At 39.4% G+C, this 25831-nt stretch overlaps 1 protein-coding gene across 17 annotated transcripts in view; it reads left to right on the forward strand.

The window, feature by feature from the left end:
* Positions 1-25831, forward strand: part of CD44 (CD44 molecule (IN blood group)) — an 87788-nt gene that overhangs the window by 48383 nt on the left and 13574 nt on the right. Inside the window, exons 5-16 of one of the 17 annotated variants that reach the window (XM_007129531.4) lie at positions 692-925; positions 5225-5344; positions 7494-7622; positions 8878-9003; positions 11177-11290; positions 11765-11881; positions 14684-14812; positions 16201-16332; positions 19282-19383; positions 21220-21309; positions 22190-22396; positions 25606-25671. In XM_007129531.4, the coding sequence (XP_007129593.2) occupies positions 692-925; positions 5225-5344; positions 7494-7622; positions 8878-9003; positions 11177-11290; positions 11765-11881; positions 14684-14812; positions 16201-16332; positions 19282-19383; positions 21220-21309; positions 22190-22396; positions 25606-25671 (1566 nt within the window). The remainder of the gene's footprint in view (positions 1-691; positions 926-5224; positions 5345-7493; positions 7623-8877; positions 9004-11176; positions 11291-11764; positions 11882-14683; positions 14813-16200; positions 16333-19281; positions 19384-21219; positions 21310-22189; positions 22397-25605; positions 25672-25831) is intronic. The other 16 variants (XM_007129532.4, XM_055091417.1, XM_055091416.1 and 13 more) reach the window with 16 other exon arrangements.

Below are 25831 nucleotides of genomic sequence, written 5' to 3' on the forward strand. Positions count from 1 at the left end.
AAAAAAAAAAAAAAAAAAAAAAAATAGTTTATTGCTAAAAAATACTAACCATTATCTAACAACGCAGAGTTTCCACAAGGCTTCAAGGTATAAAACACAGTATCTGTGAAGCTATAAAGTGAGGCACAAATAAATGAGTTATGCTTGTATATTCCCTGCTGAGACCGGTCACTTCTTTGTCTCCTATTTCAAATCCTTTCTCAAAATAGATGGAATGAATAGCAACAAATATTACATGCACTTGAGAAGGGAGGCTAGGGACCAGGCAGGAGAATTATCACTTATTGAGCGCCAACTCTGTCTTGAATACTACGCTAAGCACTTTCCATACAACATATCATATAGTGCTCATAGCAGAAGGTAGTATCGTTCTTATTTCACAAATGATGAAACTGAAGCTCAGAGGGTTACCTACCTTGTCTAGAGCCACACGAAGCTGGGATTCGAACCTGGGGACTCCCAAACACACCCTCCTTCCCCTCCCCATCTCCAGGGTGTGTGGGTGGGCAGGGAGGGTTCACTTTCTTAGTGCATCAGTCTCTCTATCCCCCCAACTAGAGAGGTAGTTAGGTGTTGGTTTGCTTCATAAAAAAGAAAAATAGCTTTGAAGTCTTCTAAGATAAGCCACAGTTTTCCTACAGTCAGAAAACGTCAGCTGTCAAGCTCTGAAAGTGCCTCCTCTGTCTCCCAGCTATTGTTAACCGTGATGGCACCCGGTACACCAAGAAAGGGGAATACAGAACTAACCCCGATGACATCAACCCCAGCACCGCTCCCGAGGAGGACATGAGCAGTGGATCCTCCAGTGAGAGAAGCACTTCAGGGGGCTACAACATCTTCCACACCCATCTTCCAACTGTGTACCCGAACCCGGACCAAGATAGTCCCTGGGTCTCCAGCAACCCAGAGACTACCCCCGCTACCAGTAAGGAGAATGAATCACTGTGCTTTCCAATAGCGATTCGTTTGCAAAAAAAGGTCTCTGCTCTTACTGAGCGATCCGCACTCACCTGTTGGTTGCCTCCTTCTCTAGAAGGTGGTGACATCATCTGGGGAGGCGGGCTGCTGTGGTTGTCAGTGCACCGTAGGCACTGACTGCTACTGCCTACCTTTTTTTTTTTCCTCTACGAGAAGTACCATATTGGAAGTTTTTCAGAAGACCTTCCCTTGTTCTCTTGTCCCAGAGATACGGTGACAATTCAAGCCTGATGCAGAAGCTATTTTCATTTTTGCATGTTTCCTTCTTGTTCTTATCCATCTGTGGATAAGATTGTTTTCATAAAGTTGTGATCATAGCGTATGCATGCCATTTCATCTTCTACTTTTCTCAGTTTAATTTTATATTTTTAGGTTTTAACCTGATTTATATTCATATTATTAATTGAGTAATAATTAGTCATATTCACCACCCATGATTTGCTAAGCAATTCCTTTGTTTTTGGTCTAAGGAAGCATACCTGAAGGAGTTATCTGATCCAATTAATCTGCTTAAAAGTTTGCTATCCCAGCTGGTAGGGGAAGGTTCTTAATTCTTGCTTGGTTATGTGGGTAACATTACTATGGGACAGCTAGAGTGCAAATAGGTAAACACTGCGTTAGATTTCTTTGGGTTTTTGGCCCCAGTGCTTCACTTTCATTGGAAAGTGTTTACATTTTCCCCTTGTCTCCTTCTCTGCTTCCTTCTTTGCTTTTCCCCTGTGGTTTGTTTTAAAACAGGTTTCCAGATGGGCTGCGTTCCTTCTGTGGAGGATTATTCACACTCAAATAGGGCATCTGCCTCTTCAGCAGCTTTCCTAGTATGGTGTGGATTTTCTCTTTTCCTGGCTATGGCTCTTGAGGGGTGGAACTCGGGTCTTCAAAGAGTGTGGCAGAAATTTACTGGTTTGCAAGTGCTCCAGACAGGGCCCTTTTCTCTTCCTCATCACCCAGAAGCCAGGGAAATCACCAGAGCACTAGGATTTTTTTTTTTAACATCTTTATTGGAATATAATTGCTTTACAATGGTGTGTTAGTTTCTGCTGTATGACGGAGTGAATCAGCTATACTCTTCAGAACCATTTTTTTTTTTTTAGATTCTATATATATGTGTTAGCGTAAGGTATTTGTTTTTCTCTTTCTGACTTACTTCACTCTCTATGACAGTCTCTAGGTCCATCCATCTCTCTACAAATAACTCAATTTTGTTTCTTTTTATGCTGGGTAATATTCCATTGTATATATGTGCCACATCTTCTTTATCCATTCATCTGTCGATGAACACTTAGGTTTTAATGTAAGGTTACTTTCTCAACAGTGTCTTAAATTTCTGTTAGCATCTTGCTGAGAAGGGTGATACAAATAGGGTTGGGTTCTGATCATTCTCCTCAGATTCTTTGAAACATTTCAAAAAGCAGATATTTTCAAACTTCCCATGATTTCCCGGATTACTGGCTCTCCGAAGATTGTGTCACTGTATTGTCTGTAATTCCATGGACAACCCTTCTTGAGAGAAGCTTCTGCAAACTAAGCAGGTGGACTGCTAGTTACTTGCTGCTTCTTGAGTTCCCTGCCTTCGTAAAGTAGCCACATTGAAGGGGTTTATCATCAGGACATGCAATTTTGTCAGATGTTGGCAAACGCAACAACTAGTGGTCTCAGCAGGAAGCAGATCGGGTCTATCCTAAAGTACCATTTCCCACCAAAGAAGAAAATAGTGACAAAATATATCTTGTGGGAACCAGATGAAATTAACATTCAAGCTGCTGACAGCCTATAGAGAAATAGTATTTCACATGTCCTTTAAAAAAGGCAATGAGGACGTTTTATAAACATTCATAGCACATCTTTTAAAGGACCGTGCCTCTCCTGCCTTAGTCAGCAAATATATTTTGAAGACCTACTACATACCAAGCTATTCTAATTCCTGGGATCTATTGGTAAACACCATTAGAAAGTAATATTGAGGAGAAGTAAGGATTAGTAACCTAGTCATTCATTCAACTGGTATTTGAGGTCTTCTCTGTGCAAGACATTGCTCTAGTTACTAGGGACTCAGAGTTGGACCTACCTTCATGGAGCCTATATACTGTTCAGAAATCAAGGAAATGATTTAGTTAAGTATGTTTACTTAACTACAAATAGTTCAGGATTTGGGTTGAGAAAAGAATTGTGCTTTCCTCTTTCCAGAGCACTTAGTTAAGTTTCAGTAGTTTAGGAAGAGAGAGACTTGTATGTCCAGCAGAGTGAGTCCAGAGCCAACCTGAGCGTCATGGAAGTGCTCTAGAACCCAATATGGCAGTGCCAGATAAATCAGCTCATGGGAAGAAAGGTGTCAAAGAAAAGAATCAGGTAGAAACTTGAACATAGCATATGGTGTACTCAAACAAGTTAGTGCTGGTTCATGAGTAGACCATAGTTTCTAAGCCCAGTGAGGAGAATCCCAAAACCTCATGAGTGCTGGACTCAGAGTTGGGACTTACCAGGAGGGAGTGATTGCAAATCCCCCCTAATGCGTGCAGGAGGGCAGAGGTCAAGAGGAGGGCTGGCTGAGCACGGAGAAGAGTATCTTTGGCTTGTGTGGCTGATTCCATCCTTAAGGGTCCTTAGTGGGTGGCAATAGGGAGAGCCAGTGAGAACGACCATCTGGGTAGGTTTTGACTTCCAGCAAGCTTTCTATTATAAATGTTGTTTTCGGAAGTGCTTTCCTGGAAGTATGTCATCAGCCTTTTTTCTATTGGTGATCAGGAATTCTTTGGAATCCAAAAGCTTAAACTAATACAGGAGGCAGACTCCTGCCTTGGAACGCTCTATTTCCTTGTCTTCTGGGTGTAAAAGAAAAATATATATGTGTGTGTATATATATATATATTTATCATTATTATTATTTTTTGGTCTGACATGATCTACTTGGGTGGGGAAAATTGAAAACTCTGCTGTCTTGGCAGTAGCTTTTTTCATTTTCCCCAAATCTCATACACCTCTTTTTAGGAAGACAGAAATAATGCCTATTTCTGTCTCGCTTTTGTATATTTGCTTCCTATTAGTCTCTATCTGATGTACTATAGGGTGAGGGTAGCCAGAGTTCTGCATCTTTAATAAAGTTACTGAGGTAAGAAAGTGGTGTCTGCAGATTTTCCAAGGGGATGCCCAGGTTTATCTGGGGGCATCAGTGGTAAAATTGGTTCCAATCTCTCTAGTCTATTCTGTGCAAATGTGTCCTTTGTAGCACAGAGCATATTGTGTAGGTAGTTGATATTGCGTGTGTATAGAGTCAAAGCTTTTAACCTGGAGTTCATGGACATCCAGTAGGTTCAATGATAGGCCATAAGTTATTTAAGAGCCACCAAAAAAAATACGCAAAACTTTGAGAATACATATGTGTAGGATCTGTTTTTCGAGGAGAGAAGCTATAACTTATATCAGATTTTCAAGGGTGCATATGACTCAAAATGGTTTTTGAGAATCTCAACTGGTTTAGATGTTTATCCTGATGATCTTTGCCATTCTTCTTCTACAGGGAAACATTCTGGACTCAAGTCTAGCTTGAGAGTCAAGTGGGAGATTTCAAATTGCAAAACAGCACCGATTATCATTTCTCTAATTTGAATAGAGTCCAGAATTTCTCTAACTTGGGCAGTTGTGTTTCTTTTCTGGAAACACATTCTGAATTAGAATTAAAAGTGACAGAAAGTGTTAGATGGATACTTGACAAAGCTTTATCTGATTTCAACACTTTGAATACGCACCCTTTGCAAAGTTCCTGCTCAAGTATAAAGCTTGACTTGAGATTTATGAGTGTGGGTGGAACTTTGATATGCTAGTTGTCATCCCAAGCTTCCTGGGTAAAATGATAGACAGATCCAAAAGCTACAAGCAAGCACCTCTAAAGATATTCCGAAAATAAATGAATGATCCAGTTCATGGCTGGGTCACCCGATCAAGTAGCTATAAAATCTCTTTTCCATCACGGGTTATTCAGTTGCTACTTGGGGTTTTGTTCTGAGCCTGTATTCAGGGGTCTCAGTTTGAAGAATGGGTAGCACCCCGTGGTTATCCATACAGAATTTGCATTTCTGAGGTTGTCCTAAGATTCTAAGAGACTTTAGGAGACTGGAAAGATAAAATCAGGCCTCACTCTTCTCTAATCTTCACTCTATAATATATACATACATTTTATATAGACAGGACTGAGAGTAAAGGTTTTCTAGAAAGACCTCACAAAATGATATTTTCATAATTGATCCAGTTACTTCAACCGTGCACTCAAACAGCCATGCAGCATCTCAGGAGCAAAATAACTGGATATGGCCCTCGTTTGGTAATTCACAGCCTAAGACTCAGGATCAGACAACAACAGCAATGGCAGGTAAATTGTTATGTCTTTCGTTTATCTGTTGTCCTAAATGCCAAGCCTTTCAATGTTAAGGGAAAGGACACCATTATCATGCTGAAGTTTCCTACTGATGTTCTGTCACCATCCTTAGAACAGGATCTGGTACCATTTCATTTAACAGAGAGGCCCACGGATCTGGGGACATGACTGGATTCTGCTCAATGTCCTACTTGTTTTCCTTTGGCAACATGCACATAGAATCAGAATTATTTTTTCTTCAGAGCTTCAATTAAGAGATTAATTCAGAACATGTCCTCTTAAAAGAAGTCTATTAGAAAATGCATACTCCTACTTTCCGCTGATCTAGTTATCACAGCCAGTAATAATAATAGAGGAAAATACTGATTTACAGATGGAAAGTATAGGCCCTGAACAATTGTTTGGACATCTGATACCTCAGCCAAAGTGTGGGAAGTGACCTGTTGCTTTATATCAAAATCTAGGCCTCTAAAAAGCTCCCTGGATGTTTGACTATTAATTCTAAATCACTATAAAGTGTTTTGCGAGTTTGAGAGCTTTTGCGGAAAAAAGATTCAAAGTCTGTAACAATGGGATATTATAAGCATATCTTCACTTATTAACTTTCGTTGATGGAGGATATAGCCATATTTCAAAATAATTAAGCATTTTTTATGCAGAAAAAGAGTTATAAAAATGGTCCTTTACATTTGCTTAGCTTATAATACATTGAATACACTGTATTTTTTATTTTGACAGATACTCCTGTGAGGAAAATAGTATTGATGTTATGTTATGATTGCATTTCATACTGATTAAGATAATGCTGGAGAGTGAGAGAGAGAAAGGGAGAGAGAGAGAGAGAGAGAGAGAGAGACTGACTGCAGAATTTAAAAAATGGTATTTTTAAAATGTTGACAATGTTCATCTTCATAGTACAAACACTGTGAAGGAAAAGGTCTTGTCAGTACTTCATCTTGGGACACTTCTGGGCTTTCTTGATAACTGGAAAAAAGAATCTAATTCACTTTACTTTTGTACTTGGCGATTTAATGATGGTTTCAGCCTCTCTGCTTGAACTTTTTTCAGTTTTTTATCTACTATTCTCTACTGTTCTTCTGATGCACGTCATGGTTGCAGAAATGGCAGTCTTTGGAAGTTTTCAAATCAAGACTCTTGCTTCTGGTCTTGTTAGTGAGATCATTGGGTCACTTCATCTTCGTCTGTCTTTCCTGATTGATTATCCTCTTTTCAAAAACTGGGTCTCAAAATGTTCTGTTCTGCTTTGCAGAATCTAGTGTTGATATAAAAGTGACCATGGGCAAGGCTACTAGGGAATTTGGATGCCAACTGAAGTGGAATGGCATCTCTTTCAGGCTTCCACCTCATGTGTCCTTCTTCCACGTATCAGGGATTGCTGGGGCTATGTGTGTGGGACTGCTGGCAGAAATGTCATACCCTAAATTCTTGGAGGATGATATTGGTTGACCAAGATAGAGTGTGTAGAAGATGATGGGCTGGGACTCATCATCCTTTAGAATCAAAGACTCTCAGATGTGGAGAGGATCTTCAATGGTCTCGTTCCATCAACATTTCTAATCGTTTAATCTCTTACCCAATTTTCCTGCTAAGTGCTCTTTCTGATGGTGGGGGTTATAATACTTTCTGTATAATACCGTCATTGTTGGAGAGTTCAGATTATTACCTTTTTAAATCTAACATCTGGAAGAATATTGATCTCCCTGAAATTCTCACCACAGGTCCTAGTTTGACCTTTTAGGAACACAAACAAAAATTTAATCCCTTGTTTATGTTATAGCCTTTCAAAATTCAAAGACAGTTGTATGCTCTCCTCGAGACTTCTCTCTTGTTTAATCATCCTAACTTCAGACAAGTCACGGTCTGTCCAGCACAGCTTTTTCATCCTCAAGATGAGTAGCATGAACCAGATGCTGTTTAAGGTCCTTCCATCTCTGACATTCTATAAACCCTGGTTTGGGCCTTGGAAAGAAATGGAACTTCTGTGCTTTTTCGCTTTCTTTCCGCCATCTGTATCATGTATAGATGACTCTTGAGTGGTAAAAGAGTGAAAGCACATACAATGCTATTTCTTAGGCACTGATAATTAACCTTTCAACAATTAATTCAATTATGGTTACAACAGCTTTGATGAGCACTAGTGGTACAACTTCCAAAACAACAACCAAGAGGCAAGAGGTCCAGGATTGGTTTTCTTGGTGGTTTCAGCCATCAGCATCCAAGATTCATCTTCACACCACAACAATAATGGCTGGTAATGAGTTATTATATCTCATTTCGTATGTTTTCTTGGCAGTCTTCAGTAATTTTCATTGGCCTCGGGGATATTGTCAAAGTTTAAAGTTCATGCTGGTTTCACAAATGTTTTTCATGACTCTGAGATCTATATGTTTGACTTTCTAGTACTAATAAGCAGATTTCTTCTTTCTATTCTATAGAATTAATGTAGCCCAGGAGGAGGCTAATATGGGGACTGGAAAATGGGGCTAGGTCTTTCTCAATGACAGAACAAAACTTTGACTCTGAAAGATGTTCTAAAATGACTGAAGTGATAAAAAGTTCTTGACTTTTCATGAGAAAATAAAATAGCATAGGTAGAGCTAACAAAAATCTCCATCAATGGAACTGTTTTGGGGATAGATACTCATAGGATGCAAAGATAAATGGTCATTCTGAAAGATAGCATGAATCTCATTCAAAATATAGGAAACCCCTTTCTAGTAAAGACCTCTACAGTAAGCACTGCGAAGAGGTGGAGGCTTTCCATCTCCTTTCCTAGGATTGCATCCAAAAGGGAAAAAGTGAGAATTTTCCCAAATATTGGCTACAATCCACTCTAGTCAACCCTTTTCGTTGACTAATAAAGGCCCCGCAAAATTTCTCTGTTAAGTGACTAATTTTTTTTTTTTTTGGCTACATGCTAAAGTATTGATGGGAACTGCAGTGTAGCAGCTTTCATTTGCATTCAGAGCTACAGTAATCGAATGCTAGAGAAGATCAAACCTAATAGCTGGGTGAATAGCAAATAGTGAATACAACTAAGGGATTTTTAGAAATGACTGACGTGTTTAGATTCCAAGGTTTTACTGAAGGTGGCTTGATAAAACAAATAGGCACGTGTGAAACCTTTTCGTTCTATTCTTGACACCCTCGCTTTCATGGCATATGGTTAATAAGTTAATGATAAATGCATCTGAAAGCGTGGGGCTTTCAGATGCATTTATTGGCCTTTCTTTCTTTTACTTTTTTGGTGGGGTTATGTCCATATTTATTCTTTTAACTTCCTTTAAAAGAGTGTTCAATTGTAAAGATCATAGCCAGTTGTTTTTAGATCTTATACACTAGCTTCAGAGACCAGACTATAAGAATTTGGGGTATAGAAGTCAAATCTCTCACTTTCTTCTTATGATCCTGGGAATTCTTTTATACATTCTGTGCCTGACTTTCTTCCTTTGTCAACTGGGTTGCTTGGCATCCAGCTCAGCTACTAATGCAAGTCACCACAACAGGTACGGATTCAAATATCATCTCAGCAGGCTGGGAGCCAACTGAAGAGAATGAAGATGAAAGTGACAGACACCCCAGTTATTCTGGATCAGGCACTGATGATGATGAAGATTTTATCTCCAGCACCAGTAAGAATAATCAATTCCTGTAGAACCATCTATGCCAGGCTTATCTATTAATCTGAGTGATGCCCAAGAGTATCGATCGTGGGAAATGGTTAATATGACAAGTGAGCATAGGCCTATGATCACAGGTCAATTATACCTTGATGAGATTATGAAGGAAAACACTGATTTTTTTTTTAATGGAAGCCAAAATATATTTGGAGGAGAAATGGAAAAAATATCTTTGATAAAATTTCTAATGTCTCAGGTACTTCCTGTTTTGTTTAGTTACGTGTTAAAGCTGAGCTATGTAACAAAACAGTGCCAATTATTAAAAACGAAGAGTGAAACCGTTGCATGATAGTATACAAATTCGTGACAATTATAAAACTTTTTGAGTACAGAGATGGAAATTGAGCTGAAAGGTCCTTAAAAAAAATTCATAGGTTGGTCTAATATTCTGCCAAATGACTGAGTTTCCTATACATACCTGTCATGATCTGAGATATTGCTGAACCGAGATGAGAATCCTGAACCCGACTCCATCACAGCTCTGCCTTTTTTTTTTAGAGAAGATGTGCCTTTGAGGTGCTACATGAGCTCTCTCAGGTCACAGAAGTCCTGTCTGTCCAATTGGAACCTGAGGGTTTCATCCCCAAAAGGACAGCACCCCAGGAGGGAGGGGTCCAAAAGCATAGCTTAGGCCTGAGGCATCTGAGTATATGACATCGATACAACAAATACTTGAGATGAACTGTATGCTTTATATCTAAGCTTTCAAGTAGTGTATTCCTTAGTTGGACACCCCTGCAGAGCTTAGAGACCTAACAAAGAAACTCTCTTTAGTTACTTCAAAAAGAAAACCAAATACCCCAAGACACTGGAGCTTTACTATTATACTGTCTGCTGGGTTCAGGATGTGGCCACAGCTTCTAAGTCGGGCATCAGGAAAGATGTGGTCTTGACACTTGAGAAACGAAACCCTCTTGAGTGGCAAGCCGAACAGATCAACCTGAAAATAAATCATATCATCAAGCTCCAGGGAAAAACTTCCCTTGATATTTTTTCATCCCTGTGGCATATTTTCCGATTTCAGCTCACTTTTCTTCCTGGCACCTGTGCACGTAATTCAGCAGGATGCCCTCGGTCTTCTGTAGGGGTATGATAACTGCCAGTTTTTCATGCTTACTGAGAATGTAGTTAATGATTCTAAACCTGATTTTATTAACTTGTGAAATAGAGCTGATAGTATTATAGTTCTGAAAAGAGTTTTGTATTATTTGCGTATCAAAATAAAGTTTGAAAGAATTAGGATGTATTTGCAAATAACCTTTCACAAAAGACATTGATTCTGATTTTGTCATGGTTCTTCTGTCAGGTGCATCTCCTCTTCCAGCCCTATCATTTTGGGTGACAGTATCAGGGCACTGGTGGATGTATGCCCCTTTTTATCTTCGGGGAGCTGCTGTGATGGTGGTTGGTTACCTATGGTGTTTTCTACTGAATGTATGTGTCTTGGTTTTCTTTCATTGGCTTTGAATGGCTTGCTCATGAAATGCTTTATGTTTGATGAGAATACCATAGGTGTTTGATAAATATAAATATTCAGAAATGTGTAGCTAAATCACACGGCTGTTCTAGGTAGATATTCTTTGTTAGGATCATCTATAGGAAAGCTCTGGCTGCTCAGGGTGTTTCTTTCCCCACCAAAACTACTAATAATGTAAACTGGTCATCATGGTATAATTTTTCAGGTATGTACTCTTCAGCCTGAGGATCTACATGTAGCACACTTGGCAGTGTTACAGATTCCTTGGGCTTTCAATCGCAGAGGGTCATTACAGACTGCATGGACGGGAAAAGCGCTGACGTCTTTGGTTCTCCTTGGTGTAGGGCTGGTGTTTTCAAAGCTGTTCTTCCTCCTGCTGCAGCTTCTTTGGCTGCTTTCTCCAGAAGATCTCATGTTCTGACCCCTACGTGTTCTCTGACAGAATGCAAAGGACACTGAGATGCTTAACAGTATGGCTGAAGAGAGCAGAAGGCACTCTCTGCTTTCCCTTCATTTCCACTCAACCATCTATACAGCCTGGTATAGATGAATTACTCTATAGACTAAAGAAGGGAGAGATATGCAAAACAAGTGGTGAAGGCTCAAGAAATAACATTCTCCTAATTACTTCAATCATCATTATCACAGTTTCAACCACACCACGGGTTTTTAACGACCCACAACAGAACCAGGATTGGACGCAACTGAGCCCAGGCCATTCGAATCCAGAAGTATCACTTCAGACAACCACAAGGATGACTGGTAATGGGTTACGCATACTTAATTAAAGATTTTTTTTCCCTCAAAGTCTTTGATGCTGCAAAGGTCAGTCATCGGGACACAGTGGGAAATTCAGTTAATATCTCATCACAAATTCTTAGTGAACTTTCATGAGGATACTCAGTTCAGCTTAGGAGTCATTTGTCAATTATATCATCTGGGCACAAGATAGTTGATGTTGCTTCATTATAAAAATGAATACTTTAAAATGGTTTGTGGTGCTGCTCTTGATAAAGTGGTTGTAGTACAATAACAGGTAATCATTAAGAAATTTCCATGCCCGTTGGTTTTCTCTTGGGAGATATTAGTGAATTCACTCAAAAGTATTAAGAGGGGATACTGAGAGGTACTATTTAGGCATCGAACCATTAGATGGCATGTACTTTGATGAAAAAACAGAACAATCAAAAGTTGGTTGATAAAAAGTCACAGTGTATATAACCATCATCACGACAGATGTGGACAGAAGTAGCACCAGTGCTTATGGAGAAAAATGGACCCAGGAAACACACTCTTCTCTCAGTCACCATGGATATCACGATGAAGAGGAGACCCAGCATCCTACAAGCACAAGTAAGAAGGATGGCAGTCATCAGTTCTGGTTTAGTTGAGTTAGTGAAGTCACTGCAGAGAATAAGGAAGACTTTTTTTGCAGACATTGGCTACATCTTCTATTTCCACACAGTAATTTCTTTTATCCCCAGAGCATGAAAAGCTGCCAGATCTGCACACAATTTCTTAGAAATTGGAATAAAATACTCACTTGTCAGGTGGCCCAAAAGGCCAAAATGTTTAAAAAGTTAAAATGTTTAAAAATATCTGAGATACAGTTTTTGTGTTAAAGTTTCCCAGAGGTTCCATTTGGGTAATTTGTGTGTCTTTATGGAAATGTATGAAGAAGAGTGTGTTCTTTTGCTGCTTAGTAGTGGGATCTGGAAAGAAGGCATGACAGGTGCAAGGATCTTTGGAATTCTTGTTTTCTATGAAGATCTTTGATGAATCCAGTTTCTTTTTCACATTCTGTTCCTCACTGCATTGTAGAAAGGCATCCCTTGTACTCTTTGGAAGAAAGTCAGTCGCTCAGATGGTCTATATATGAATTCCTTGACTGTTCTTTTTTTGTTTTTAAGCCCAGGGTAACTTGGGGAAGGCTTTGACACTGTTATTTTTACTTATGTGCAAACATCTCAGGTTTCCTAAAACAATTTCAGGTCTCACTACTGGCCTATGAGAATAGGACAAATAAAGAAGTAAGAAGTGTATACTCTTCTTTTTTTTTAATCTATCTCTCAGAGAGATGCCTATGATGTTTGGAATAAAAGAAGCTTTAATCTAGGATAGCAGCTTGTAGCATTTTAGAAATTATGGTTCAACCATGATTCTCATAGCCTTGAATACTCCTAAAGCAAAAATGTAAGAAACAATCACTTAGAAGCCAAAGAAGTTTGGGAATCCATGGTTTGAGAAGGTCTTCAGACAACAAAAGAAAAGTTTCAGACATCAGCTAGGACTGAATATGTTACTACCTCCTGGGCATTGTACTGAATACACCCAACAGGCCTATATCTCATTATTGACCCCAACAGATTCGATATACGCATGTGGATTATAGGCTGAGTTAACAAAAGAGTCTTTTGTTGGAAGAAGGACATAAGAAACAGAAGTCTCTTCAGAATGGGCTTCTGTACCAGTCCCTTTGGGTCCTAGCAGTGTATTTTAGAAATTATTTAAGACAGTTTGTACTTAAAAAGTGGAAAACTAAGAGGCTTGGAATTAATGATCCTATTGTCAAAAGGTGGGGGGGAGGGCCATGATTACTGGAGGGTAGTTGAAAAACAGGACATAACAGAACCTAACAGAGGGAAAGCAGCAGCTGCTGCAGCAATTCTTTCATCAGGACTTGCAAAACATAAGTGATTCTGGTTGGTGATTCTGGGCGTTATCAAAAGAACATTTACAACTTCCAGAAGAGAGTCATTTGCAATGGAAATCCATTACTCTGCTAACCCATATATTGAAGATAACAAGGGATTACTGGATATTTAAAGGATCATTGTGTTTTATAAAGAGAGAGGTAGAAGTAGTATAGAATAGCGTGTGCGTGTGCGTGTGTGTGTGTGTGTGTGTGTACGCATTTTTTTTCCTTTCTTTTTTTTAAACTTTAAGTATGCAGTCTATGTTTTGGGTTAATTTTTCTTTTTTTTGGAATTACACCCAGTGTTTTCTCTAACTTTATCATTTGTCAGGAGGTAGTGATTTAGTCAGGCGAATGTAAAACTTAAGATTTGGGGGTTTTTTTTCCCTCCCTCTGGATAACCACTTAACCCCAGGAATGTTTTGGCCAATGCAAGGGTGAAACAAGGACAGTAAGTTTTATTTTTTAAATGTCTTCTCAATTATCAAATCATAAATATTAATTTCTAAAATAATGAAATGAACCAGTTTTACAGGTTGCAAAATATACTTCAGCTTGGCAAGTTTATACACTCTCATTTTCTTTTTCTTTTTTTTAATTGAGGTATAGTTGATATACAGTGTTATAACACTCTCATTTACTTGATGAACTAAAACTTTAGTATTAGTCGCTACAGATGAAAATGTCAGTGGCTTTCTGATTTTTACCAAAGGCACCCCGACACAATTTCATTTCATTCATTATGCCCTGTTTAAAACTGGACAATTACATCACTGAGCATTTGAAATTTTAAGCCTGTCACACACTCCTACTATTTATATAATGCCAAACACTGGCTAGAAAAGTTTTTCTCCACTGAATTAATTTTCTGTCATTTTGGCAGTTTTAGATGCTCCATAGACATAACTTTGTAACATGTCAGTGGGGTAGCATCTCAGTCATTCCCAGCATCTTTCATGCTGGGCAAACGCACTGCTGGTGTATTTCCAGTGTGTGCAATTATGAGTCATGTGACCACCTTTTGTGAAGGCTTCCTACTAGGCTGATCTTGTCATGGACTGTTATATAATATACTCCTCTCTCCAAAATCACTGAAGACAGGTTAAGTTTTTTCAACGAACAGTTCTCTCAGACAGGATGTATGAGGCCATAGACTCTAGTAAAATAAGAATAATACTGGAATTCATAGACCGTGGTCTGGTCCTAACTTTGTACCAACCTGGCTATATGATTTTGAGCAAATCAAAGCTTCTTTGAGCCCCAGTTTTCCCATCTGAAAAGCTGAAGTATCGGGCCATTTGACTTCTAATATCCCTTTCAGAGTATCAGTGGTGTCTCTCCTTCCTGCTTTCCTTTTCTACCTTCTCTCCCACATGTGTATGCTCTTAAGGTAGAAAGATATGTGTTGGTAAGGAAATTAATTGAACAATAACAGCTCACAATTGACATTCTTCTCACAGCCCGGACACCCCCTACTAGTACAACAGAAGAAACAGCTACCCAGAAAGAGCAGTGGTTTGAGAATGGATGGCCTGGGGAATATCCCCAAATGCCAAAAGAAGACTCTCATTCAACAGCAGGGACAACTGGTAATGGATGGTTTCACAGGCAGACTTGGGTGAAAACTTCCTCTGGGGTTAAGTACTGGGCATTGAATACGGTGAGCAAGAAGAGTTTGAAGGAAATGTCACAAGATGTTACAGTTCCTTAATCACGTACCATTCAGTCAACACAGAGCCAACCCTTAAGTGCTCGTAACAAATCACCAGAACAGAAATGGATACAGGCACATAAGGAGACACAGAGAATATGCCCTTGCATGTGTCACTTTCAGATCTAATTTGGGGCATCCCCTAGTAAGAGGATGCAGGGACTCTGATCTTATAAAATACTCCCTTTTCTTCTGTAAAGGTATCTGCTCTATGATGTGGGTCCAGGCTTTACAACACAGTTCTATGAAATCCTGGGCTTCTTAGAAAGCTTTTGGTCAGAACCTCAGTAGTCAAAGAAATGGAGCCAGACATTTTGAGAAAAAACACCTGTCTGGTGTCATTTGGCCCTTTGTCATGTTTGTTTGGAGATTTCTCCTTGAATGTACAATGTTTTCCTCTTGGATTTGTAAAAAACACCTCTTCTCTATATTTGAATTGTGGGACTGGGGAGAAATATTGAAATGCATGCAAGATGCATTCTTGTAAAAGAATGTGAATTCCATATCGTTACTTAATATCAGTGAGCAATATCCCTATGTTTTTATTTGCAATATAGAATGTAATGCATGATATTCTTCTGGTGTGTGGCAGCTTCTGCATGCATAGCTGGCAGAGCGGTGGATTCAGTGACTGGATATGTGGTGTAGTTGTTGCTAAGGGGCTACTATTGTCATCTTTTCTACCTATACGTCTTCAGTGGCTCAGAGTGAAGCCAAAGCACGTGTTGCATTCTTATATGCCACTGTGCCATAAATCTCATTGTTAGAAGGTGATGCTTCTAATGGATTCCACTCACGCTTTTGAGATGAATGGCATTTACTTTTCATGTTTATCACAAGGGAAGCTGTTACCTGATTCCTTCTCTAAATCACTACTGGCCTAATGTGCATTTCACTGGGACGTGGTTGTCTAGGAATGACATCATGTGTTTGGACTTCTACACTTCCTCCTTTAGGGGATGGTGGCAACATGGTGTGGGTAAAGAACTATTTCTCCTCCATCTTCACTTGATGTCTATAACTTCTCATCTACCCACTGGAGAAGTCGTTAATGCTTTTGTGTCCTCTAGTTCACATGCTGATTGCTAGGGAAAAGGAGCATGAATGAACCTATACCTGCTAAAACATTCTGCAACTTCCTGGCCCTCTATATCCGGAAGACGGTTTCATTGTCTTGTATAGAAAATAAAGTCTTTAAAAAATCAGTGTATCCCTGGCCAAATGTCAACTAACACTTTGACAATTGCTCGAACTACATTGTCACAGCAGCCTCAGCCCATGACAGCCATCCAAATCAAAGAGTGACAATGCAGAGCCAAGAGGACCGTTCCTGGACTTATTTCTTCGACCCAGTCTCACATCCAATGGGACGAGGTCATCAAACAGAAAGAAGGATGGGTAATAATCTCTGAGCTTTTTTATATATTATGGTTTTGAAAGCCCTCAAATGACTATTTTCTTAGAAATATGCCCTTGGCTTTAGACCAGTCTGCTTTCCTAAGGAACTTTAAGTTTCTTCAAAAATTAGTTTTCTTGGTAAGAGTGATTTGCACATGCATCTGAATCTGAAGTCCTAGATGAGAGTGGAGAATTTGGCGGGAAGGTTAAAGAAGGATTAGTCCTAAGATGATGGGAGTGGAAGTCATTTCTTCTGAATAGGAGCAGTTTCAAGATTTCTTTTCCATTTATTTCTAAGTGCAGGGTTTTAAAAAGAGTGAAGGGATGGATTCAGTGACTGTCTCCATTATAGACCCAAAGATAAAACTTATCTTTGGTAGAGAAATCTTAGCGATCAAAAACTGATGAGTACTCATTCCAAACAAGTAACTAAAAGGCTCAGAAAATGGTATTAATGACTCTTGCACACTTAGAAATAAATACTATACCCAGTGACTTAGGATTTAGACCACTCTTGTCCATCAATAAATGTTTGTGAATTTAATGAATGGACAACTTTTACACAAGATGGAATCCTTGTTTTCTTAATTAGCATTCTTATTTACCTATAAGCAATTCAAAAACAGAATTAAACAAGAGAGAGGAAGAAAATACTAGCTGGAGTTCTGCAAGAATGGAAGATTTTTATTTTATTTAACAAATTTTTATATTTAAAAGGAATTTTTCCTTTATCAGAACCAGATGACAGCGTTCCTGAGAGAATCTGAAAGAGTTGGTAGCAGGTGGTGCCCCTCTTTTCTCAGTGTTTATAAAGTGGAAGAATCCATGTTGCTTACTATATCCATGAATAGAATTATGCAAGTTTTATTTATTTATTTTTAATTTAACAAGATGTCTTGATCACAGAAATGTAACATTCCAAAAAAGGAGATCAACCAAAAGAACCAATATGGGGATATGAATTTTCAGTCGTAGCATTAAATATATTATTTGGGTCCAAACTCCCAAGGGTATACATGACAAAAAACTACTGAAATGAGTTCTCAGAATGCAATGATAATGTCTCCTGGTATTGAGTTAAACAAAGTTATCTCCAAAATCAATCCAACAGTTTCTATGGTTTCATTTCTCCAGAACACCCTAACTATGTTGTACCCAAATATTAGTGATCATATATCCCTTAAAGTACAATCGTCTTAAATATCTGCTAATAGAATTGTATTAATACTTTATGTGCAATGCATTATGGAGACAAACAATGTACACTTAATTTATGGTCCATGCTCTTAAGGAACTTAAAAGTTAGCCAGGAAAAGAAAACAGTTAACTTCAAAATAGATCTAACGGTACAATACAATAAGTAATAGATGTCAAATGAATGTTGCTAGCAATAAACACAAAAGAAATTCAGAGGACCCCTTGGAGAACATCAGAGAAATGTAGATTGGATCTGGTTTTTGAAAAATGGAAAAAAACCCTGGGTAGTCAGAGAAAGGAAGTTGGAGAAAGTTTTTCTAGGAAGGAAACACATGTAAGGACAGGCTTAAAGGAAGGAAAGCCAAGGAATGAATTTGGCAGAGTGAATGGATCCGTATGTCACAAAGGAAGATGACTGTGAATGGTGAGGTTGGGGCCATTATGTTGTGTGGCTGAAGTGCCACCTGCAGGCCCATTACACATTTTATGCACATGGTGGCTAGAGGCTCTGATGATAACCGTTGTGGAAAACCAAGCCAGTAAAAGAGCTTCAGAATCAATATTAAGTCTCCAGACTGATGAACAGAAAGAGTTTCCGTCAAATTGATGACGTCAAGAACGTTACAATTGGCTTCAACCATGGAATGGTGTGATACTTCTTAAAGGAAAGATGAACAAGAGTGTCTAGAGACCATCAACAGGCAGGACTTCTTCTGGGAGAATATCCATTTGGCGTTTTGATTTGGATTAGTTAGCCTTTCCTCTTTTTTGAATAATTACTATTACTATTACTACTACTACTATTATCATTATTAAATAATAGAGTCAGCCACGTTTTGTCCTACAAAGATCTTGATACTCTTTTCTTTTTATATGTAAAGGCTGCAATGTAGACTTTGGTGCCTGATATTCCAGTGTTTCCCTCCGGAGTCATCTGGAGCACATTAAATCTCCCCAGAGGCAGCAGTGTGGGTGGACTTTGAACCCAAGAGCCAGCAATAGTGATGGTGTTTATGGTTTGTGTGGTGTCTATTTCACTCAGGACTTATTTCAGCAAAACTGATTTGTGATAGTTATTAGAAACAGCTTCTATACATATTTCAGTGAAATTTCTGTACCACTCAACATTGTACATGTTACATTCCAAAGACATTTCCTACTTGCGTTTATAGAAAGAATGATTCACTGACATCCATTGCTTCTTATTCCTTGCCCTAAAATGTTCCTGTAGCTTCCAACTCGATAGTATGGGATGATGATTTTATGTTTTACTTGTACGTTCACTCTGTGAAGCGAAAGAGGAGCAAATCAGGGAAAGGGCTGTAACAAAAGCTTTTGTGCCACGTCAAGGGGATATGACAAAATGGTGCCTGAACCAGTACACTTTGTCTTTTCTCCACGTGTCAGATCACTTGTGTAGAATGGGACAAGTCACACGTGGGTTATATTTCCATCTGTCTGCAAGGCTTGGCAGACCCATCATGTGCTCATTTAGCATTCTTCCAGATTCAGCAAAAAAAGAACAAAAATTGTAGCTTTCATATAACTCAGCCTTTAAATGAAAACCAGTTACTTCTTGGGATGCTCTTTTGGAGAGATGATAATCCGTTTCAATTCTGGAGACATGAATCAGTATGTGCTTTCTTTCCTCTTATACAGGCTTGAATATAAGAATAATTTGTCTCTAGACCATAAACAACCCTCAGATAGTAGTTAGGAAATCAAGCAATAACGCTGATTTAATTCCTTCAGATATGCACACCAGCCGTAGTACAGCGCTTCAGCCTTCTGCAGATCCAAACACAGGTTTGGTGGAAGACTTGGACAGGACAGGACCTCCTTCAGTGACAACTCGTAAGGATAATGACACTCGGTCTCTATTGATCTGTACTCCTGCTTCAGCTCTTGGTCTCCTCGGCCCTGATGCAGGGCTTGGGCTTGATGATGGGACAGCACATTCAGGGCCTGGTGATGGGACAGCACATTCAGGGCCTGGTGATGGGACAGCACATTCAGGGCTACGTGGCTCAGCTCAGCTCAGAACATAAAAGCTGTCTTCATTTTCTATATTTTCCTGATGGTTCTTTAGATCTAATTATACCTTCATTTGTGATGCTTTCCAGATTCAATGACTTTATGTTAAAACATTAAAAAAAGGATGTGGGACTCCATTCCTCTTGATTTTCCTTTTCTGAGTAGTTACGTCAGTGAAATTCAAGACCACAGCTAGGACAGTGGTGTCTCTATGCTTTAACTGACCAGCTCCTTTAGATTCCCATCTTTCAATCAAGGCAGAAGAGGGGTAGCCTTTTTTCAATGGTTGTAAAAACATGTTTGGGGGCCAGATAATCACAGAGAGTAGGGAAATCACATCAGCCCACAGAGGAGGAGCAAGGCATGTTGTTGACAATTGACATAGGTTGCAGGGCCCGGGAACAAAAGAGGAACATTTGCTATATCTCTTCCTATCACTAAACATCTGGTAGAAACAATGCTAAACTTCTAGTAGCCTTAACGTGCACCACAGATACAGGGCTATCCTAGAGATCACCATAAAGTCATTCATAATTTCTTGACTGAATATGAAAGAAATCCAGAATTAAGACGGTCTCATTTCACTGTTTGCTACCCATAATGGGCAGTCTTTTCACGTGAGCCCTTTTAGGCAAAGGGAAAAATCAGCAAGGACGTGTTAATTGTCAAGAATGTAAATAACCCAGTGTTAAGCACCAAAGGAGATGCAGATAAGCCTTAAAATGCTCCTTGCCAATGGAGGGTCTCATATTCCTACTTTATGTCCCTGTTGACTTTTGTTCTGATGTTGGGTTTGGGATTTGGTGCCGGTCTCTCTCCTGGTTGTAATATTTACTTGGTGGTGGACATGGCTTAGTGGTGTACTTTATGGAGTGCTTGCACCTGTAACTCAGAGGTCAGTCCCTTTCTTAGAAGAACACAAAAGAAATTAACTCAAAACAATGAAAGCCATTTCAGATATGGGCAATGGTTCAACCTGAAATTGATATGTATCAGTGAGGACCCTGTGTTTGCCCAGACAAGCGTTTCCTGGCATTTCAGTGCAGTGATGAGAATTCTCATCCACAGATGAGATCAAAAACCTAATAACTGAGTACAATGGTAACTTAATTTAATGTTCTTTAGAAGAGACTTAAGTGTTTCCTTGTATAAATTTGATCTGAGTTACCTGAGCAAGTTACTCTAGACGAACTTCTTCCTCTTTTGTGGTTACATGTATACTCCCTGTTACGATCGTGTTTATTTTCCCTATAGCCACACTTCTTGACACACAGCTAAGGTGCTCTTGATGGTTGATAGGAACACTGGGATTCAAACATTCCTTTTTCTTTGTCTCTGTGTTCTCTGATTTTCCTGAGTGACAGGAAGCAATGCTATAATTGGGCCAGGATGATCCAGGGTGGGCAAAGTTTTGGCCCAGATTTCACCTTGGCATTTTACGTTGTTTATTATACTGAAAAACAAAGCCAACTAGGGGCAGAGCAGAATTCTGTTGCACGTTTCTATCAATCAGAGGAGAATGGTGTGCACAAACCTTGGTATTCCTATGCATCTACCCATCTGACACCACGCTATTAGATCCTCCCCGTCAGCAGATAACAGAGGGTTTGTTTCATGACTACAAATTAACACTGGATTCATCCCTCATTGAAACAGAGCAGAGTGGTACTCAGAGCTTCTCGACATCACATGGAGGCTTGGAAGAAGACAAAGACCATCCCATGACTGCTACTCCAACATCTAGCAGTAAGGACTGTAAAGCCCAGGTGGCTTCAGCTATTGAAAAAAAAGCCAATGAACTATGGGTGCTTTTGCAGTGCCTTTGGTGGAGGTGCATCAGTTGGCTGCTGTTGTGTTCTTACCCCTGATCAGAAGCTGTGGCTGGTGATGGTTCTCGGATTTTTCTGCTTTGTAGATCTCTTAAAAGCCATTGTATATTAAATGCAAACTATATATATATTTTTAATCTTAAAGTTTGGGTTTCTTAAACTCCAGAGTTAGTGGCTTTGTTTAAAAATAACAGATCGCTTATGTATGATTTGGTGGAAAGATCTGAATTATATCACTCTCTATTTTCCTTGCATTAATAATATTATTTTGCCATTTATCCTCTGGACCATAAATCCATGGCGCTGGTGACCAAGAAGCAGTGCCCTCTGGCAAAGGAAAGAATAATCAAAGCCTCAACGTCTTTGAAACTTTGCATTTGCTCTTCCAATCGCAGGGAGCATAATTTTACCTGTCAGCTCAATAGCTTGTTTCTTCCACTTCATCAAAGGTGGGTCCAATTGAGTAAGAGCTCAAGGTTATCTAGTACCTGAGTGGACTTCAAGGTAACAGTTCTAGTGGCATAAACCTTATTTTAATAAGCCAGGTAGATGATGCAACAAATGTCTCTTCTAGATATTAGGATCACCGAAATCTCTTCCGTTGAATGATGTCCAGGCGGTGTTGATTGCAAAATATTGATTCTGTTCAATAGTGTAACAATCCACACTGTCTTTTGCTCCGTGTTCACAAATAACAAGTGGAAAGCTTTTGCAGCAATTTCACGTTCAGAAGACAAGCACACAATTGGTGGTGGTCTTACGAATGTGGGTTTACCATTGATTCCACCTCCACACAGATAGGAATGATGGCAGAGGTGACAGAAGAGGTGGAAATCTTCCTGAAGACTCAACTGCTTCAGTGGAAGGTTATACTCCTTATTCTTCAGACACAAATGAATACAGAACCCTCATCCCAGTGACCCCTGCTAAGACTGGGTCCCCTGAAGTTACTGAAGTTACTATTGTTGGAGATTCTACTTCTAATGTTGATCTTTCTTTACCAGGTAATTTGGCCATTTGTTATCTGGTTTGCTTTCTCTATAGGGAGAAACAACACATCCTTTCATATTATAGGGGATGTCTTCTGTGTAGGCTGTGATTAGACTGATTTGTAACATGGGAATGGCTTTCACACAGATCATCATTCTAGTGCCATAGATTTATTTTAGATAATGTTTTCATTTGCCTGTGAAATTTCCATTTATTTTTTGTGACTTGCTTGTTATGGCAGAATTTCTTTCTTTGTCTTCTTCCTGATCTTGTGATATATTTAGTTGAACCATATGAAGTGGATACTTTTGTAAGAAAAAGTAGTCAAGTATCAATTTCATTTGATTCAACTAATATATGCTGCCTATGTAGTAAGGTTTTACCCAACTTGTGAATAATTTCCATATACTAATATCTTTGCTCTGAAATTCTCTTTTATTGGTGATGGATTGGTGAATTTTACTTTTGGTGAAGGGCTTATGGATAACCTCTTCTAACTATGTTGTACACTTAAAACTATATGATTCAATCTACTATTAATTACTAGGCACTCTTTCTCTTGTTGTGATGGCAAAGAGATGACTGAAGATGACTTATTCAATTAAGTTACACATGAAACTAGCAATCCTCTCTGCTTTCACTTTTATTTCTCTGTTTGCATTAAGAAACTAACATTGAAGAAAAGGAAACTGCAAAATACCCTGGCTAAGAAACTAAAATTGAACTCTCTCTTCCTGGTGCCAACTGTTCAAATGTTCTTACCATTCAACCATTAAGGGATATTAAAGAGTCATGATTTTAAACATATATATATACGGTAGCATATGTGTGTGTATATGTATATAGTAGCATATGTCTTTTCCCATACCCCTCCCTCTCAAAAGAAGAATAAATCTTATGAGAACCCAATATGTAAAACAGATAGCAGCTGTGATACTGTGACTTGATGTGGGACAGACAACCCAGAATGAGAATGCCACGTGCTTGGCCTCTATCCTAGAGCCCACATGCTTGGGCTGCCCATCCCAGGGCTTCAAGGAAAACAGTTTTAAAAAATACTAACCTCGGGCTTCGCTGGTGGTGCACTGGTTAAGAATCTGCCTGCCAATGCAGGGGACACGGATTCCAGCCCTGGTCTGGGAAGATCCCACATGCCACAGAGCAACTAAGCCCGTGCGCCACAACTACTGAGCCTGCGCTCTAGAGCTGGTGAGCCACAACTACTGAAGTCTGCACGCCTAGAGCTCTTGCTCCGCAACAAGAGAAGCCACCACAATGAGAAGCCCGCGTACCGCTATGAAGAGTAGCCCCCGTTCACAGCAACTAGAGAAAGCCCACGCACAGCAATGAAGACCCAATGCAGCCAAAAATAAATAAATTTTAAACAAATATACTAACCTCGACAGTATTGGCAAGACAAAAGCCCTTACATCCGTTGGTTCTTTATTCAGCATAGGTCTGCCCTCAGTTATTAAAAATTCCTAGCAGCAGTGTCAGTATTCTTCTGGAGAAATGAATCTTAGAGCAGTGCCTGGTTTCTTTTGGCAAAATAGAGCCCTTTATGCACCCAAATGAATTTAAATTTTAAATGGCAATTTTTTTTTTTTCTTTTTTGTGATACGCGGGCCTCTCACTGTTGTGGCTTCTCCCATTGCGGAGCACAGGCTCCGGACGCGCAGGCTCAGCGGCCATGGCTCACGGGCCCAGCCGCTCCGCGGCATGTGGGGTCCTCCCGGATCGGGGCACGAACCCGTGTCCCCCGCATCGGCAGGCGGACTCCCAACCACTGCACCACCAGGGAAGCCCTAAATGGCAATTTTAATAGTTACAGTAGCCTCGAAGGATTACATAGTCTATTTGTTAGTAAATAAAATACTTTCTACAAAATTGATATTTACATACCCTGATTCCTTCTACATTCTGTGATGGTACAGACAGATTTTCCATGGTTCTTCATGGATTAAATGATCTATCACCCTTGGTTTTCTTCCAGAACACTCAGATAAGGCTCATTTCCTCCCATACATTTTTTTCTCTCCATCTTTTTGCTTGATGTTCAAAATGAAAACATCTGGAATTACGGTGGTGGTGACGGTAGTGGTGGTAATGGTGATGGTGGTGGTGGTATTGGGGGTATGGTGTTCAGCATTTCAGCAAATGCTATTTTCAGTTTTTCTAACCATCAGCCGAGGAACAAAGCAATCTATCTCCCCCGTACAATTACGTAATAGATTACAGGTCACCTATGTCTGCCTTGTCTAAACAAGGACATGGTGAAGATCAGATTACTGTGTATTCCTTATAAGAACCTTTCATCATGGGTGACCATAGCCATTTTATGAACTATTGTCCTGTGTTGTTTTGCTTTAAGATTCCATTATAGTTTTGGAAAATGTGTGGGGAGGAGGGAGAAGATCGAGAGTTTCCATATGCTGAACCCAAGATTTGACCTGTGGATCCAGATTTTAGCAATTCATAAACTTGCCTCAATCTAAAGCCTTTTGGTGATGGATGTTTGAGAAGATGGGATTATAGTAACTCTTGGTGTTAAAAATACAGATTTAATTTTGGGGAAATATTATTTGGAACATAGTCTAATAACCAGGCGCACCTTAGCCACGTGTTAGTTATCGTCTCCCCGTTTCTTTTTCACTTATTTTCAGACTCTTTTTCTCTAAATAAGCAGTTGACTTTTCTCTTTGAATCCTTACATTATTCAACCCCAAGATCCTTTATTGCACACCAAAACCTTTTTCTATTTCCTGCCTCAGAGAAGTCTCTTTAAATGTCTTGTGCCCTAAGCCACAGAGTACACGCATTCTCAGTGATCACATTTGTCATGATCCAAAGCATATAGTCCTTATTTCAAAGACACAGTATCAAATCCCCACCTCACACTTGCCAAGACCTCGTAATATTTTTGGTAGAGTGTTACAGTTTGGGGATTTTTACTAAAGCCACACTTCCTATGGTCATCCTGGCAGGTCTGTGCTGTCCCAGTTTTTAAAATTTTGATTAAAGCTTTAGACGACTCATCAGTAGGTGAAGCAATGAACAATATTTCATATCGTGGACCCATTCAAAGCTCCTTTGTCATTGTTTTTGGCTACCTTTAAAAGGCTAAACTTTGTGATGGGCCGTGTGAAAATGCACACGTGAGGAAAAGCAGATGGCAGTGTAACTGAGCACAAAGTACTGAACCTCCCTTTATCGCTCCTTACAGAAGACCAAGACTCATCCCATGAACCCAGCGGGAGGTCCTATACAACTCATGGATCCGAATCAGCTGGTGAGTTTGAGCTGCTTTAGTCATTTATTGTTATTGTCGTTGAACCTGCTGATTATTAATGAAGCATGAGTCAGTGTCTCCTGAAGAGTGGTTCTCATACGTTCTTTGCATGCATCACAGTCATGGGGAGGGCTTATTAAACTACATTGCTGGGCCTTAT

Source organism: Physeter macrocephalus, chromosome 16, assembly GCF_002837175.3.
Source record: "Physeter macrocephalus isolate SW-GA chromosome 16, ASM283717v5, whole genome shotgun sequence".
NCBI classification, from domain to species: domain Eukaryota; kingdom Metazoa; phylum Chordata; class Mammalia; order Artiodactyla; family Physeteridae; genus Physeter; species Physeter macrocephalus.